The sequence below is a fragment of the Macrobrachium nipponense genome, chromosome 6 (genome assembly GCF_015104395.2).
Source record: "Macrobrachium nipponense isolate FS-2020 chromosome 6, ASM1510439v2, whole genome shotgun sequence".
Lineage (NCBI taxonomy): Eukaryota > Metazoa > Arthropoda > Malacostraca > Decapoda > Palaemonidae > Macrobrachium > Macrobrachium nipponense.
The window spans coordinates 83,294,281-83,311,615 of record NC_061108.1 but is presented as its reverse complement, the minus strand read 5'-3'; the positions used below and the strand labels follow the sequence as shown (position 1 = coordinate 83,311,615).

Here is a 17,335-nt window from a genome sequence, read left to right as displayed (position 1 = left end):
TACGGCAGGTACGGCAGACAGGGCAGGTACTCCAGGAGATGGGGAAGCAGCCAGCGACATCCTGGGTACTGGCAGCAGGTCCAGGGGCGAGCTCTTCGGGCAACGGAAGACTGGGGCTGGCAGCACGAAGAACCCGGAGGGGGAGGCATGCCCCTCCTCGGCACGGCAGCGATCGGGCCCTGCACAGCGGCCGTTGTGTCACAGACATCACGAGAGGGGTGTAAACCAGGTGAGGAGGGGTGGTGTACCCTGGAGACGAGATCGTATAGTGGTGGTCACCGCTCCATGGGTGACCGGCAAAGCTCCCGCCAGATGCTGGAGCAGCCCTTGGACGCTCGGCATGCCCTGAAGACCCAGTGACATCCACACCTGGCCAAGGTCGTCCCCCGCAGCAGGAGCCCTGAGGAAGCAATAGTCGGAAGTTGGGGGGGGAGCCGAGGGGGAGCCCCACCCCGAGCGAACGGAAGACCCTGAATACACATGCATGTCGGGTAACGAGCGCCCTCCTCTACGCTCGACGGATCGGGCGAAGAGAAGGACCTCGAAAACCACCCCCTGAAGGGAAAGGCGCTATACATGGGAGCTGAGCGGGGGGGGGGCAGGAAAGGAGACAAAGTATCGGTTACCAAGGGAATCGCGGGAGTGCTTTCCGATGACTCCTTGGCAGGCCTTCGCTTCCTCCCGCCCCCGCACAACACCCACTGCACCTCCGACTAATTAGAACAAATGTTACATGGCTCGGCCCGAGCGCATTCTTGCCCTCGGCATCGAGCGCAAGGGCATGAGGATCTATTCCCGGAAATGAGCGGAATCCTTGATCCATAATAATAATAAATGAAAATGAAAAAGAATACTGTACGTACTTACAATTATCACTTCACTTTCACACAAAAATACAAGGCTCAGGCAGAGAGCATTCGCGCCCTCGGCACCGAGTGCAAAGGGCATGAAAATAAATGAAAATGAAAAAGAACACTACTTACAATTTCACTTTCACACCATCACATAAAAAATACAAGGCTCGGGCCAAGAGCATTCGCGCCCTCGGCACCGAGCGCAAGGGCATGATAATAAATGAAAATGAAAAAGAACACTGTACTTACAATTTCACTTTCACACTATCACACAAAAAATACAAGGCTCGGGCCGAGAGCATTCACGCCTTCGGCACTGAGCGCAAATGAGGATCAATCTTCGGAAAAGAGCGGAAGACCCCACACTTGCAGCCCTCCACCCCTGGGTACACTCTACGGTTCATGGGGGGGAGCAGGAATAGCTCCATGTCCGATGATCCATAAAATCAATGTAATAAAAGATGAAAAAGACAGCACGTACTTACAATTCACTTTCAAACACTGACAAACCACAAAAGCAAGGCATACGACGATGAAGCGGGCAGAGAGCGATGATGAACATGTCCTCCACACACACGGCCGAAAGCAAAAGTGATTCTTCACCTCCCATTCGAGCTGCGCGCGCACTGTCGGACAAGCAGTTAACTACCGAACTCCCTTGTTCGAAGCTTACGACCGTCCCAGCTGCCGCTAGTTACCTTCCTATTGTAAAGGACCGATGGTTTGTATTTCATATAGGAACAAACGACTGGTCCTGTGACTTCATTAACGGGGCTGGCGCCATGGCTACCCTCAGACTCGAAGAAGTGGCAACAGTCACTGTCAAAGCAATATAAGATGGCTGACCTTGGCTACCCACGAAGACTAGGCTGGGAGGAGGGGGAGGGCCTGGCCAGCCTGAGGAGTGGGGTAGCAAGCCTCCATAAAGTGCGCCAGCAACCCCTCCAGGGACGGAAAACCCCCTAGCCCGAGCATCTTCCAAACCGCCGCCATCTTGGACGCCTCCGACTCTAGAATAAATGAGAATGATGAAAAAGCCTCACCCTTCCCAGGAATCAAATTAACTCCCAAAGATGAAGAGGCGACATTACAAAAATTAGCCACACGTTGACGAGGCCGAGAGGGAGCAGAAGAAGCCATAACAGCCACACACACACACACACACACACTAAACAAAATCGAAACTGGCAATAAACCAGGTAAAGGCCGAGAGAGGTCAACCACAACTCTTGCCCAGGCCGTTAAGAAAAAGACAGACGCGGTGGCGTAGGCGAGTTGTCTTTGACCACTCTTCACCCGATTTATACATGCGTTGCCAGATATCACACGATTCCTTGCTTTCATCTGCGTTTTAACCAGATCCAGCTAGGCGCTAGAAATATCCTATTGTTAAGACTGAAGGTTTGTTCGCAAATGAACAACTTTAAATTATTTTACTAAGGCAACTAGTTCTTGCTGATATGGAATAGAAGTTCATGAGTGATGGTTAGGTGCTCTGTCTTGCTTCCTTCTGTTAGACAGGAGAATATAGTCGAAGGAGACTTGGTTGTTTAATGCTGGTTTAAACAAGGCAATACTCACTGCTGGCCTTTTGGCTGAATAAACAACCTTAAAGAATACCTAAAAATGTGTATTGTCTTTGGCTAATATGTTATTCCAGATATTACAGAATTGGTAGAATTATAAGTTTGTATATTACTGTATGAGCATACTATAAAAGCACTACCCAGTGACATTCAAAACAGGGATAAGGAAGCAGTAAAATCAAACTTTGAGAATGACCCAAAATTTGTTTTGTCTCTGGCTAATGCAAGCTATTCCCAACAATACATCATTAATAGAATGTTGACAACATGAATTAGGAAGCAGTAAAATCTAGATTAAATAGATCAATTTCTAAAATACTGTATAAAAACAACAAAGGAAGAGTTTTGGTTGCAACACCTGCTTTGCCAAGTACAGTTTTTAAAATTACTGTTTACTTTTAACTTTCATTAATAGTAGCAAAACTGGAATAAACCTATATAAAATTGGTTGGTCCGCCACAGGAAAATATGATTAAATACTAATCCTTTTTTGTAATGCAATCAAAAACATTTCATAAAAAGCTAACAAATCAGAAAATCCTATAAAACCTTAACCCTCTTACGTCGACTGGACGTATTTTACGTCGACATTTTTTGTCTCCCGTGTGCCGACTGGACGTATTTTACGTCGACTTACAAAAGTTTTTTTTTAAATTTGTGGAAAAATACTTATAGGCCTACCAGCCTAAAACTTTTGAATCACGCGCCTTGGGGAATGCTGGGAGTTCACGGATCAAGGTGTTGTTTTGTTTACAATCGTTACGCAGGCGCGCAAGCGCGAATTTCTTTCTTGCCGCACTAAAAAGTATCTGTGACACATCTCGGAAATTATTTCGTCACTTTGACATAATTTTTGTACCATTGTAAATTAGCCGTTACATGAAGTATTATACAATGGTCCCCCCGTATTCGCGGGGGATGAGTACCAGACCCCCAGCGAATAGTTAGAATCCGCGAATGTTTGGAACCCCTATAAAAACGCTAAAACCAGCCTATTTTGCTAGTTAAATCTTAAGAAAAACCACTAAAAATTTTCATACTTGGTTTTTTTAATAGTTTTATCACAAAAAGTGCATGTTATGATGAAATTGATAACAAAAACCAGGAATTTGTGGATATTTCTCATAGAAAAATACTGCGAATGCGCGAATTTTCCGCGAATAATGCAGGGAAACGTTCCCGAGAGAAATCCGCGAATGTGTGAGTCCGCGAATCCGGAGAACACTGTACAGGCGGCCCGTTGTTAACGGCGCAATCACTCAACGGCGGTCGTCAAAAATAATCATTAAAAAAATAAGGCATTTTAAAGGTATCTTTACGGCACAAATTTCAGTTAACAGCGCCGCTAGCGCCGTTGTCTAACGAGTTCATACATATGTAGAAATGCCGTTCAGACCATAAAGGTTATGCAAATTATATTAACAAATTTTATGGAGAGTTAGTATGTAGGTATTAGGGTAAAATATATGCCTCTGACGCTGTTCTATGCCGAAAATATAGAGTTACATAAGTGCAAATTTAGCTATGGATGTGTCGATTCATAAATGTTCATGCTTTTGTTTAAAATGTGTATGAAAATGTATTACGTGAAAGGCATTTTTATTTCTGTACAGAAATATGATACAAAGGCAGCTTTTGAAACTGCCCTTCACGTTATCAAATACGATGTTTTTTCATGTTCTTTCTTGTAAGCCGCCGCCTGCCGCTCTTCCGAAAATATCGATTTAAAAAAAGTGCAAATTAGCGATCGATGTGTCGATTTTATAAATGTTTATGCTTTTATGTTTAAAATGTGTATGAAAATGTATTACGAATAGGGTAATTTTATTTCTGTGCAGAAATATGATAAAAAGGCAGCTTTTGAAACTCCCCTTCAAGTAATCGACTACGATGATTTTTCAAGTTCGTTCTTGTATGTCGCCGTCTGCCGCTCTTCCGAAAATATCGAGTTTAAAATAATGAGTGCAAATTTAGCGATCGATGTTTCGATTTTTCAAATGTTATGCTTTTATGTTTAAAATGTGTATGAAAATATATTGCGTAAAGGTATTTTCATTTTTGTACAGAAATAAGATACAAATTAAGGCAGCCTTTGTAACTACGCTCCACGTTGTCAGGGGATGGTTTTTCATGTTCGTTCTTGTCCGCCAGTTCCGAAAAATGCATTGTGTTATTTTATTAATTATGCATCTTTTCCATAAATCCTTTAAAAAGTTATACATTATTTCACTGTATCCAAGAATATTGTATGTATTCTCATATTATTGTATTTTAAAATACTACGGCAAACTTAAGCCCATATTCCGCGGAGCGGCCAATGTTGTGGTTTGAAATCAGCTGATGAATACGAGTCTGTTTCACCATAACGCAATTCTGAGCGAATGCTCTTGCTTCTAGTTAGCATAAACGAATATCTATATACTTGACTTATATGAGACAAAGTTATTTTTCCATATACAGCGTGTTTTTAGGTGGAAATATTTATTGAATACGTCTCGTTGTGAATGTGAACTACTATTTTTTTCGTTAACAGATTACGTTGGCAGCATGTTTATTGCGTAAAAAATTACGTGATTCCGTTTGCAATACGTAATCCTTTATATCATCATAATACAAACTTTACGTTATTTATCTTATATCGGCGTGAAACTAACAGTAAAATGTGTTCTTTCAAGCACAGTAGTTTTGATTAAAATGATTTTATCCCAATTTTATCTACGGTTGTGTGTGATGGCAGACGTTTACTGCAGTTTTATCCTTGTTGCCGATGTACGATAATAGTCATTAGCAGCTTGAACAGTTTTCTCAGCTTCAGTTATAACTAGGTTTAAATTTAACGGTATATTTCCCGATTGATCTTTAATCTATATTGACCTCTGATCTATAGCGAATAAAGTTATTACATTAAGATATCTCAGTTCTATTCTATACATAACGCCATTTATAACAAAAACGGTAATGTTGCACTGTAGTACCATGATCGAAATACAAGCCAAACAGATGTTATCCAGTTCGGTTGTACTTAGAAAAAAAAAAAAAAGTCGTTTCTCGTTCGGTTGTTCATGGCTGTACACGTTCACGCAACGAGTATAACGTTAAAACCATACTTTCATCATTCTCTTTTGCTGTTATTGAACTTATGTAACTAGAAGATGGATAAAGTTAGGCCATTGTAATTTGATCTCTCATAAAATCGAACTATCGTAAGACTAATGATCGTAACCTGAACACTACAGCTACCTGTACACTGTATAAACTTTATTATATCTTTACATACTCTAGACACCCACATGTACTGTACAGTAAATTCTATAGTACTATACTGCATAAATATAATTTTACTTATTGCACCGTTGTGGGATTACGGCGCCTTTGACTGGTCTAGAGTTTCGAAAGAAGGTGTGCAGCGGCCGTAGGCTTTAAAATCGCTCAGCGTCGAAAATCGCTTGGTGTCGGTGGCCAGGAACGGAACCCCTGCCGCTAACCGAGGGCCGCCTGTATATGAAAATGTGTGCATTTTTATGTAGAATACAACAATAAAATACTCATGATTGTAGCCTTAATCAGTTTTGAGATATTTTCATATAAATAACGATAATTGCCAAAATTTCAACCTTCTGTCAACTTTGACTCTACCGAAATGGTCGAAAAACACAATTGTAAGCTAAAACTCTTATATTTTAGTAATATTCAATCATTTACCTTAATTTTGCAACTAATTGGAAGTCTCTAGCACAATATTTCGATTTATGGTGAATTTATGAAAAAACTTTTTCCTTACGTCCGCGCGGTAACTCTTCCGAAAAAAATCATACATGCGATTGTGGTAATGTTTGCACCATTTTAAAATTAGCCGTTATATAAAGTTTTATACTATATGGAAATGTGCGCAATTTCATGCACATTACAATTAAAAACAACCCATGGTTGTGGCTTTTATCAGTTTTGAGATATTTTCATATAAATAACGATAATTGCCAAACTTCAACCTTCGGTCAACTTTGACTCTACCGAAATGGTCAAAAACACAATTGTAAGCTAAAACGGTTATATTCTAGTAATATTCAAGCATTTACCTTCATTTTGCAACAAATTGGAAGTCTCTAGCACAATATTTCGATTTATGAAAAAAATCACATTTTCTTTACGTCCACGCGGTAACTCTTCCGAAAAAATCATACGTGCGATTGTGGTAATGTTTGCACCATTTTAAATTAGCCGTTACATAAAGTTTTATATATGAAAATGTGCGCAATTTCATGTAGAATACAACAATAAATAATTGAAGGTTGTAGCTTTTCTCATTTTTGAAATATTTGCATATAAATCACGATAAATAGAAAAAAAACCATGTTCAGTCAACTTTGACTACCGAAATGGTCAAAAAACGCAATTGTAAGCTAAAACTTTTAGTGTCTAGTAATATTCAGTCATTTATCTTCATCTTGAAACAAATTTGAAGTTTCTAGCAAAATATTTAGATTTATGGTGAATTTAAAAAAAATCTTTCCTTCCCTCCGCGTGCGGATTCTCCGCCACAAATCTCCGAACTGCGTACGGAATATTTGCTCCGTTTCATATTAGGCATTTCATAGAGTTTTATATATGAAAATGTGCGCAATTTTATGTAAAATAAAACAAAAAATATTAGAAGGTTGTAGCTTTTCTTATTTTTGAAATAATTGCATATAAAAAATATATATATATAAAAAAATTCGACATTCGGTCAACTTTAACTCGTCAGATATGGTCGAAAACTGCAATTGTAAGCTAATACTCTTACAGTATAGTAATATTCAATCATTTGTCTTCATTTTGAAAGAAATTGGAAGTCTCTAGGACAATATTTAGATTTATGGTGAATTTTTGAAAAAAATATTTGTTTACGTCCGCGCGTTACGAATTCATGCATTATTTTTTTATAATACTTTCTCTGTGTTGCTTTTATCGTTTTACAATGTGTTATATACCAAAATGATCGCAATTTAGTGTAAATTACAACGAAAAAAAATGTAACTTGTTACCTTTAACCGTTTCGCAAACCGCGCGATTTGAATACAATTATATATGAAATTTCGTTTTTGCGCTATCATATATCGCATTATTTATATATGACAATGATAATTTTTTTCATTTCTGATGGTTGGATACTAAACTTCAGCCAATTACAAAAAAAGGAGCCAAAAATGAACTCTTAATCTTGAAAACTAAGCGCGCTGTGATTTTTTGAAAAAAAAAAATTTTCCGCTTCCGCGCTCACTCTGAAACACCTCCGGCACACGGGAGACAATTTTTTTTTACCGCTTCGGCGTAAGAGGGTTAAGTAACATCCATTTACTGTTATTGTAGATTTTGAAATTAGGAAGCCTATTATGAACAAGACAGACATATAACTCAAGTATAGAATATATTCAATAAATACCTCTGGTTATTTATTCGGACTATGTATTCAGGACAGATGCATACATTTGCCGAGCATACTGTAATTCTATTAGGAAACTTCTTTCTGCCAGATTGCATTTCTCCCAAAGGACATGCATAAACAAATGGCTGTACATCTGCCAAAGCATTAATTAGCATCCAAATAACGTAGCCAATGGTTCCAAACGGCAGAAGCACAAGTGAAAAGAGTATCATCAAAGGGCATACTAGGAGGTATCTGAAACAGAATGGAACAAAGATATACATTAGTAACCATTCATAAGCACTACTGTAATAGAAAAATACTATGCTAAAGAAAATTTCAAGATAAAATTTCAGTGAAATGAGTTTGATCATAGCACAGCAAAAAAAAATGATATTGTCATGATACAATAAAGTTTTATACATACTTACCTGGCAGATATATACTATAAAATGGCCCACCCAGCCTCCCCTCAGGAGACAGGTGGAAGAGAAAGTCTGTCTTAGAAAATGGGATGGTTCCTAGTTCTGCCACCCAGCGGCAGTGGCGGTAGATCACCTGACCTACCTGTAGCGTGTGCCGCGAAATTCGAATTTCTGTCGAGGACGACAGAGTCTATAGCTAAGTATATATCTGCCAGGTAAGTATGTATAAAACTTTATTGTATCATGACAATATCATTTTTATACATTCAACTTCCCTGGCAGATATATACTTAGCTGATTGGCACCTTTGGCGGAGGGTAAGAGACAGCTAATTACTGAATAGACAGGGAACAACATACGTTGTAGGTAACAAAAATATAAGAAACCTTGGTTCCTACCTGTGTCGGCGAAAGACTTCATAGCTACTGCCTAGGAGCTTACATCGCCTCAAGAGCCTCAGTGAGGTAGTGACCTCATGCTAAGAGTTCTTGATGGTCTGTCGATGGGGTCTTATCCACTTACTCGACAGAACCTAAGGATCTTTGTCAATGGGGTCCTATCCACTAACATGACAAAACACCTTGCCATATGGCATCATTAAGGAGCATAACACCGATCCCAATCACCTGATCCTAATACCGGGGTTAGTACTACGATTGAAAGGAGTTATCCCCCCAACATCCTTTCAAACGACCATAAAAAACTCAAAACCAAACAATCTTTTAGTTAAAAACAATATTATTTAAGGATCAGTACCGAGTTGCATCTCCAATATGTTGCTGCTAATATGTCTTTCATATACATATTTCTGGGCTCAGCTCGTGTCGCTGCGCGAAATATCCTTTAATCTATTATTTCTAGGGTAAATGTACTAACACATACCAGAGAATAAATAAATAAAGAAAAAGGTCAGTACAACTGACTCGCTCACCCTCCAAGAGGGTGTCGGTATGAACACTATGGCGAGTGAGACCACTACCACGAGCCGAATGCCAATAGAAATCTCCCACTACAAAATCCCCACAAGAGGAGAGCCGACCCACAGAGTGGGCAGCAACTACTACTACTCCATCCCATGCTGCCGACTGCTGCGCCTCTGGTGGCCATCCTTTTCAGTTAGCGCACACGATTCACACGTGCCCTTTTTTACTCTGTGTTTTTTGTGCCCTTTTCTTTGGATTTCTTTATCATGGAGCGTGCAGCCATCGCAGCAGCTAAGTTAAGTACTCAGTGTTTATTGCTATTTGGTTTTTTCCGGCCCTGAGCCCGTATTTGCCGTTTTTTAGGTATAAATACGAACTCTAGGTCGGAAGCATGGCAGCATGTTCTGCCTCGTGGTGGGTTCGTTCTTGGTCACCCATACCCAGAACATCCCCTTACTTAAGTACGCTCTATTTTAATCATCCGCTTTGTTTAGGGTACGGTCTACACGGTTTTGTCATGCATGCATGTCGTTTACCTTATGTTGGCTCCTTCCATCCAGACCCTAGCCACGGCTCTTAGTATCGGCCTCGGCTAGCTTTGAGTGGTAGACTTTCCTTCGGGTTAATCGTACACTCCTGGATTTTTTCTCCTACTATTTTGTTTTCTTTCTTTCATATTATTCATTTGATTTATTTTTATGTTATTTGTTTAGGTTAGTTAGGCGTCTGGCTTTGTTTAGCCTAGGTGTTGGCCCATGGGCCTTTATGCTACCGCTCTTCAGTTCGGTTGCTTCCCGATAGCATCTCTCTGATCAGCTGGTTTTGTTCTAGGCTATGTTGTCCATTGTTTTGTACTTACCGCCCCATGGTCACTACGTGATCACGGGGCAGCCAGACGCCTGTCCAGTCACCTTCCCCCCCTCCCGCTCTTCCATAGAGTCGGGGGGGTGGGTCGGTCTGCCCATGCTCGCTCCGCATACCCGAGCCCGCCGCCCTCCCTCTCCCCCCTCCCCCCAGGCGGAGGGAGTAGAGGGACGGAACAGACCCAGACTGGACTCGACCTCTCCGGCTTCTCGGTCCGGCCGGATGGTAAGGTGGGGGGGGACTGGCCTTTCCCCCCTCCGTTGCTACTCCGTCGCTCCGTTGCTAGCCCGAGTCTGTATGTCCTCTCGCTCTTTCCCACCTTACTAGGGCTCCTTTACTACCGGAGACCTGGCATCCAGCGGAAAGGTGCTAGTCCACCCAGCAGGGTGGACCGGGGCAGACAGTTGGTCCCTCTAACCACTCCGTCTCGCTGAGTTACGACACTCCGCCACGCACTGGACTTAGTCCGGTACGTTCGAGTTTTATAGGTTTAAGATTATTTCGTTAAACTATTAAGTTTATCTTAAGCTACCTTAAACCTTCCCCCCTCCCTTTCCTGTTTCACTGGATCTCTCCGGGGTTATAGCCTATTCAGGCGATAAGGGAGGGGTTATGCCCAAAATTTTTTCCGAGCTCCGGCATGCAACGGAGTTCCTCTGTCCTTTAGCCTGTAAGTGAGAGTCTTTAAGATACTCATGTGTCTTTTCACTTACAGACCACCAACTGTGAGCATCCGGGATGCGCCGCCACACTTCAAGACCCATGTGGACATGAAGTTTGCCGGTCCCATGCTCCATGCGCGACTCCGCACGGGGACATCCAGGTCTGGTACCACGAGACGTGTACCATCTGTTATGACCTGGTGAGCCAGCTCTTAGACGGGGTAAGTATTCCAACTCCGTTAACTGGTCTTCATTTGTTATAGTGCTTAAGTTTTTACATTAATCCCTAACTTAAGATAAAATTCATGGGGTTTTGTAGCCCCTATAATTTTAAGTTAAGCTTTTAAATTGGTTTTAGTTTTAAGTTTAATCTTAAAATCTAATCAATACCCTCTCTTCCAGGCTCCGGCTGTGAGGGATACCGCACTGGCAACCCTGCGGGCCTGGGTCGGCGGTTTTGGGAAGAACGCCGCCAAGGGTATGCCCTACATTCTTGAGAAGAAGTTGGCGGTACTAATCTTCCCCGGAGGCAAGGCTACAGGCTACGTCGACCCAGCAGAGGCGGCCCCGACTATCGCTTTCATCCAGCAACAGCTGGCTGCCTCGTTGACGGACCAAGGCCAGGACATCTCCTCGGAAGTCACGACGCTTGATATTAATGTTGAACCTATGGTAGGTGTAGACGACCTGTTGGTCGAGGTAAGTACGTTGGACACCCAAGGGATGCCCTTGGGTGCTACTGGATCTTCTACCCCTGCAACCTCTCCATCCTTCCAAGGCTTTACGGGTAATGAACTTTATACTTCTCCTGACGCTTCCGTTAGACCCAAGGTCAAAGGTCAAGCAGTGAAAACCTTGACGAAGACGTCGTCGTCGTCTAAAAAGTCGGCGTCGGCGTCATCTTCCTCTCGTAAGTCTCCGGCTAGGAATCCCGGAGCAGAGAGATCTAAAGCTTCTGGGTCCGGCTCTAAGTCTTCTAGGAGTAAATCCTCCAGGGAGAGATCTCATACTCCAGCGGAGTCGTCAGTTCCGCTTCCTTTGGTTCCGGTTCAGAGCCACCCTTCCACCTCCGCAGCAGCTCCGGCTTTGGACTCCAACGCTGGTCTGTTGCAACAAGTGGGCGATCTGGTTGGTTCTCTGAAGAACAGCATGGAACAAATGATCTCCCGGTTGTCTGATAGGATCACCTCTCAGGACAACATTATAGCCGGACTTAGCCAAGCTCCACTAGCCTCTTCTCCATCTTTCAGCACAGGTGGAGCCCAATTACCCCCGTATGACTCTCTACCTCCGTTCTCAATGAACAACCCTTGGAGAGTAGCGTCATACGCCCCCTTCCAGGACGGGCTTATCTCTATCCCGGAATGTGGAACTCGGAGGATTGAAGACTTCGAGTTCTACCCGGAAGACCTTCAGCCTCCGTTCATCGGCTACGCCAGGCTCACCGCCTCAGCCATGACTCGGACGATAAGGTACCAAAGGAGACAGTCCTCTATTCACGAGACCAGGCTCAGAGAGAATGGCTCAGGTGTCTAGAGGACATGGATTGTTCCAACACGAAAATCCAACCTTTTAAGAGTCCGTTTACGATCTTTACGATGGAAGAGAGTACCCCGCTCCCTTTCTTGACAAAGATCGCGACAACCACCATTCCAGCAGCCCAGAAGGGGGATTCCATGCCTCAGCTGAAGGAAGCAGATCCTACGTCTCCTTTACTTCCTTCAGCCGGTGAATTGTGGGAAGATTTGCCCAACACCTTCTCAGCTGGCAAAATCAAACAGACTGTGCTATGGAGCAGTTTGGTGAGAAGCTACCTAGGCTTCCCGATAGCCTTATTCAGGCGGAATTCGATTCCAAATCGCGGTTAGCCAGATCCATTAATTCCATGGCTATGACCGAGGTGGCTACCATTGCCTATGGATCGGAGCCACTCTTTAAGCTTCTTACCAAATCTTTGACTCAAACGGTGCAGTCGGATATGTTTGAGTTCGCCACTGCTAGGACGAATTGTAGGAAGCATGTCCTACAAGAAGCAACAACTTCGGCACGAGCCGAATAAGTTGCTTACGTCAAGCATCTGGGGAGCAGACCTCTTCCCAGAAGCAATGGTGAAGGTGGTTCAAGCAGAGGCTACGAGATTGAACCAAAGCCTTAAAGACCGTTGGGGTCTTACGGCCAAAAGACGACAGGATCAAGCCGGTAAGGGTAAGGCTCAAAGGAAACCCAGACGTTTCCAGCCCTACCAGAAGAAGCAGCCACGCTTTTCTCAGCAGGTTCCGGCTGTTCCCTTGGTGCAAACAGCCCAACCCTCTACCTCAAAGGCTCAATCGCAGCCGATTTATGTTATCTCCCCTCAGCCTCAACCCTCCACCTCTTACGCTCTCTCTCCAGCCTACAATCAGGTCTTCGAGGGTCAAGCTTCCCAGAAGTATGACCGCTCGGGTAAGGGAGGCAGAGGTAAGCGATCCTTTCGTGGGAGAGGATCGGGAGGTCCCTTTAATAGAGGCAAACATTTCAGGGAGGCCGAGGAGGCTACCAAAACCAATGAGGAATTTCAGGTAGGAGGGAGGCTGTTTCACTTTCGCCACCGGTGGAACTTCAGCAAGTGGGCTCAGAGCATTGTGTCAAAAGGCCTGGGTTGGAGCTGGTTAGCGAGCCCACCCCCATCCAGACCTTTCCGCCAACTTCCTTCCAAGGAATTGACGGAGTATGCGGAGGATCTCCTTCAGAAAGGAGCTATAGCGAGAGTCAACAGGTTAAAATTTCAAGGTCGCTTGTTCAGCGTGCCAAAGAAAGGCTCACAAAAAAGAAGGGTAATCTTAGACTTGTCCCGCTTAAACTTAGCCATTCGCTGCGACAAGTTCAAGATGCTCACGATCTCGCAGGTGCGGACCTTACTTCCCCGTGGGGCCGTCACCACCTCTATCGATCTTACAGATGCTTACTATCATATCCCTATTGCAAGACACTTCCGTCCGTATCTGGGCTTCAAGATAGGAGACCAGACATTCTCCTTCAAGGTAGTTCCTTTCGGGCTCAACGTAGCACCCAGGGTGTTCACGAAGCTGGCGGAAGTAGTAGTTCAACAACTAAGATCGCAAGGGGTTATGGTAGTAGCGTATCTCGACGATTGGTTGATCTGGGCTTCAACAGTCGAGGAATGCAACAGAGCAACACTGAAAGTGATTCAATTCCTGGAATATCTAGGCTTCAAGATAAACAGGACCAAGTCAAGACTCACTCCAGAGTCAAACTTTCAGTGGCTAGGCATTCAATGGAATCTATCCTCCCATACTCTGTCGATTCCATCAGCCAAGAGGAAAGAAATAGCGAAGTCAGTCAAGCAATTTCTGAGTCACAAAACTGGCGTCAAGAAGAACTCAGGAAAGGATCCTGGGTTCACTCCAGTTTGCATCAGTGACAAACATCCTGATGAAAGCCAAACTGAAAGACCTAACCAGAATCTGGCGCTCACGAGCAAATGTCAGGTCCAGGGACAAATTATCCTCAGTCCCTCTGATTCTACGGAATCGACTCCGGCCGTGGGCGAAAGTCAAGAACTTATCGGTATCAGTGCCCCTTCAGTTTCCTCCACCAGGAATTACCATCCACACAGACGCTTCATTAAGCGGTTGGGGAGGATATTCCCAGTTCAAGAAAGTTCAAGGAACCTGGTCACCTCAGTTCCGTCAGTTCCATATAAACGTTCTGGAAGCAATGGCAGTGTTCTTGACTCTGAAAAGGTTACGGCCGCCAAAGTACTCCCACATAAAGCTAGTCTTGGACAGCGCAGTGGTAGTACATTGTATAAACAGAGGAGGCTCCAAATCACGTCATCTAAATCATGTCATGGTAGCCATCTTCTCCCTGGCGGACAAGTTCAGTTGGCATCTCTCCTCCACCCACATAGCTGGAGTGAGAAACGTCATAGCAGATGCTCTATCCCGATCAGTACCTCTAGAGTCGGAATGGTCACTGGACAACAGTTCGTTCCAATGGATTCTTCAGAGAGTTCCAGGCCTACAAGTGGATCTCTTCGCATCTCAAGCGAACCACAAACTCCCATGTTATGTGGCCCCCAACCTGGACCCTCTGGCCTATGCCACGGACGCCCTGGCTCTAGACTGGAACAACTGGGAGAAGATTTATGTCTTTCCTCCAGTGAATCTTCTCATGAAGGTATTGAACAAACTCAGGACATTCAAGGGTCAAGTGGCTCTAGTAGCCCCAGACTGGCCGAAGAGCAATTGGTACCCTCTTATTCTGGAACTGGGTCTTCGCCCTCTTCGGATTCCCAGTCCCAGGCTCTCCCAGTCAGTACAAACGAAGACGGTGTTCGCTTCCTCAGGGATTCTCAAAACCCTAACTTTATGGATTTCATGAAGTTTGCAGCGAAAAGGGATGCGAATATTGACCCTCAAAATATTCTCTTCTTGGAATCCGATAAAAGAGATTCAACTTTGAGACAGTATGATGCTGCTGTCAAAAAGTTAGCAACCTTCCTGAGAGAATCAGATATTAGGATCATGACAATCAATTCGGCTATATCCTTTTTCAGATCCTTATTTGAAAAAGGCTTAGCAGCTAGCACGATTACGACAAACAAGTCAGCCTTGAAAAAGATTTTTCAATTTGGTTTCAACATAGACTTGACAGATTCCTACTTCTCGTCTATTCCCAAGGCGTGTGCTAGACTTAGACCTTCTGTAAGGCCTACGTCGGTATCATGGTTCTTAAACGATGTTCTAAAGCTGGCTTCAGAAACTGATAATGACACATGCTCGTTTATTATGCTATTAAGAAAAACTCTATTTTTATTAAGCTTGGCCTCAGGAGCTAGAATTTCAGAACTGTCGGCTTTATCCAGAGACCCGGATCATATTCAGTTCCTTCCCACAGGGGAAGTTCTACTTTCTCCGGAACGTAGTTTTATAGCTAAAATGAAGATCCTTTGATGAGGTGGGAAACCATGGAAGGTACTACCCCTTCCACAAGATGTATCTCTTTGCCCAGTTTCAACCTTACGAGCCTTTCTGTCTAGGACCTCCTCATCCTCATCGGGTCCTCTCTTTAAGAGAGAAAAAGGTGGTACTTTATCTATTAAAGGCATCAGGCAACAAATCCTGTACTTCATTAAACAAGCCAATCCTGACTCTTTTCCAAAAGCACATGATGTCAGGGCAGTAGCCACCTCAATTAACTATTTCCAACATATGAACTTCGATGAGTTGAAAAAGTATACTGGATGGAAATCGCCGACAGTGTTCAAACGTCATTACTTAAAGTCCTTGGAAGCTCTGAAATTTTCAGCAGTAGCAGCGGGTAACATAGTTTCCCCCGACTCTACCTAATCTTTAGTAGAAGACCCAGTCCTCCTTTCTACCTGCCTCACCCAACAGTTCGTCTATCCCTGCCTTGTTCATCTACGGTTACCTTGTGTCTTAGCTGCTTTTATGATGATGTGGTGGGTGTCCCTTATTTTTTTGCTAGGGGCACTCACAATTGATTGTGAATATTGATCTCTTGGATGTCATCCCCTTATTTTTATGCTAGGGGATACATCTTATTTGTAATGGTTACGGGTTTTGTATATTAAGTTATATACATTCCTTTATATGTTATTATTGTTGAGTTTGTTTTGTTCAACTTATTATGTTAATTGCTCTGGATTTCTGATACATATCTTTCCACAGATACTATTTTGGTACAGATATACCATATTACCCCTGTATATATATATAAATTACCTTAAGTTAAGGAAAATATTAGAATTAAGTTTAATTTAAGCATATTCTAATTTGTATCATTGTGTATATGTATCTTTATTAGCAATTATATTCTTTTATTTTATTTTACCTTTTATTTGAGACCTATTTTTTTTTAATTTTCTTTACAATCTTGTGCTATTTCTCTGGTACGATTTCGCGCAGCGACACGAGCTGAGCCCAGAAAAGGGATTTTGACGTAAGGAAAAATCTATTTCTGGGCGATTGGCTCGTGTCGCCAGCGAAATCCCGCCCTACCCATCCCATCGCCCAAGATTGTCTGCTAACTTCAGGATGGCCACCAGAGGCGCAGCAGTCGGCAGCATGGGATGGAGTAGTAGTAGTTGCTGCCCACTCTGTGGGTCGGCTCTCCTCTTGTGGGGATTTTGTAGTGGGAGATTTCTATTGGCATTCGGCTCGTGGTAGTGGTCTCACTCGCCATAGTGTTCATACCGACACCCTCTTGGAGGGTGAGCGAGTCAGTTGTACTGACCTTTTTCTTTATTTATTTATTCTCTGGTATGTGTTAGTACATTTACCCTAGAAATAATAGATTAAAGGATATTTCGCTGGCGACACGAGCCAATCGCCCAGAAATAGATTTTTCCTTACGTCAAAATCCCTTTTCTGTTAAAGGCTAGGGAAGTTGCAATTGCACGGACTTCGTGTGCTCTAACCCTAAGCAGCTTAAATGTTTTCTCTTGGCATTTCATGTGAGCCTCCGTTATCACATTTCTCACGAAGAATGCTAATGCGTTCTTCGACATTTGCCTCTTCGGTTTCCTTACCGCGCACCATAGGCTCTGATTACAACCCTGAAGTTGACTCTTTCTCTTCAGATAAAACTTCAGT

At 43.2% G+C, this 17,335-nt stretch overlaps 1 protein-coding gene across 1 annotated transcript in view; it reads right to left on the bottom strand.

Moving 5' to 3' along the window:
- Window positions 1-17,335, bottom strand: part of LOC135216683 (sphingomyelin phosphodiesterase 5-like) — a 382,932-nt gene that overhangs the window by 228,898 nt on the left and 136,699 nt on the right. The window contains exon 3 of the mRNA XM_064252090.1: window positions 7,863-8,099. Within this exon, the coding sequence (XP_064108160.1) occupies window positions 7,863-8,099 (237 nt within the window). The remainder of the gene's footprint in view (window positions 1-7,862; window positions 8,100-17,335) is intronic.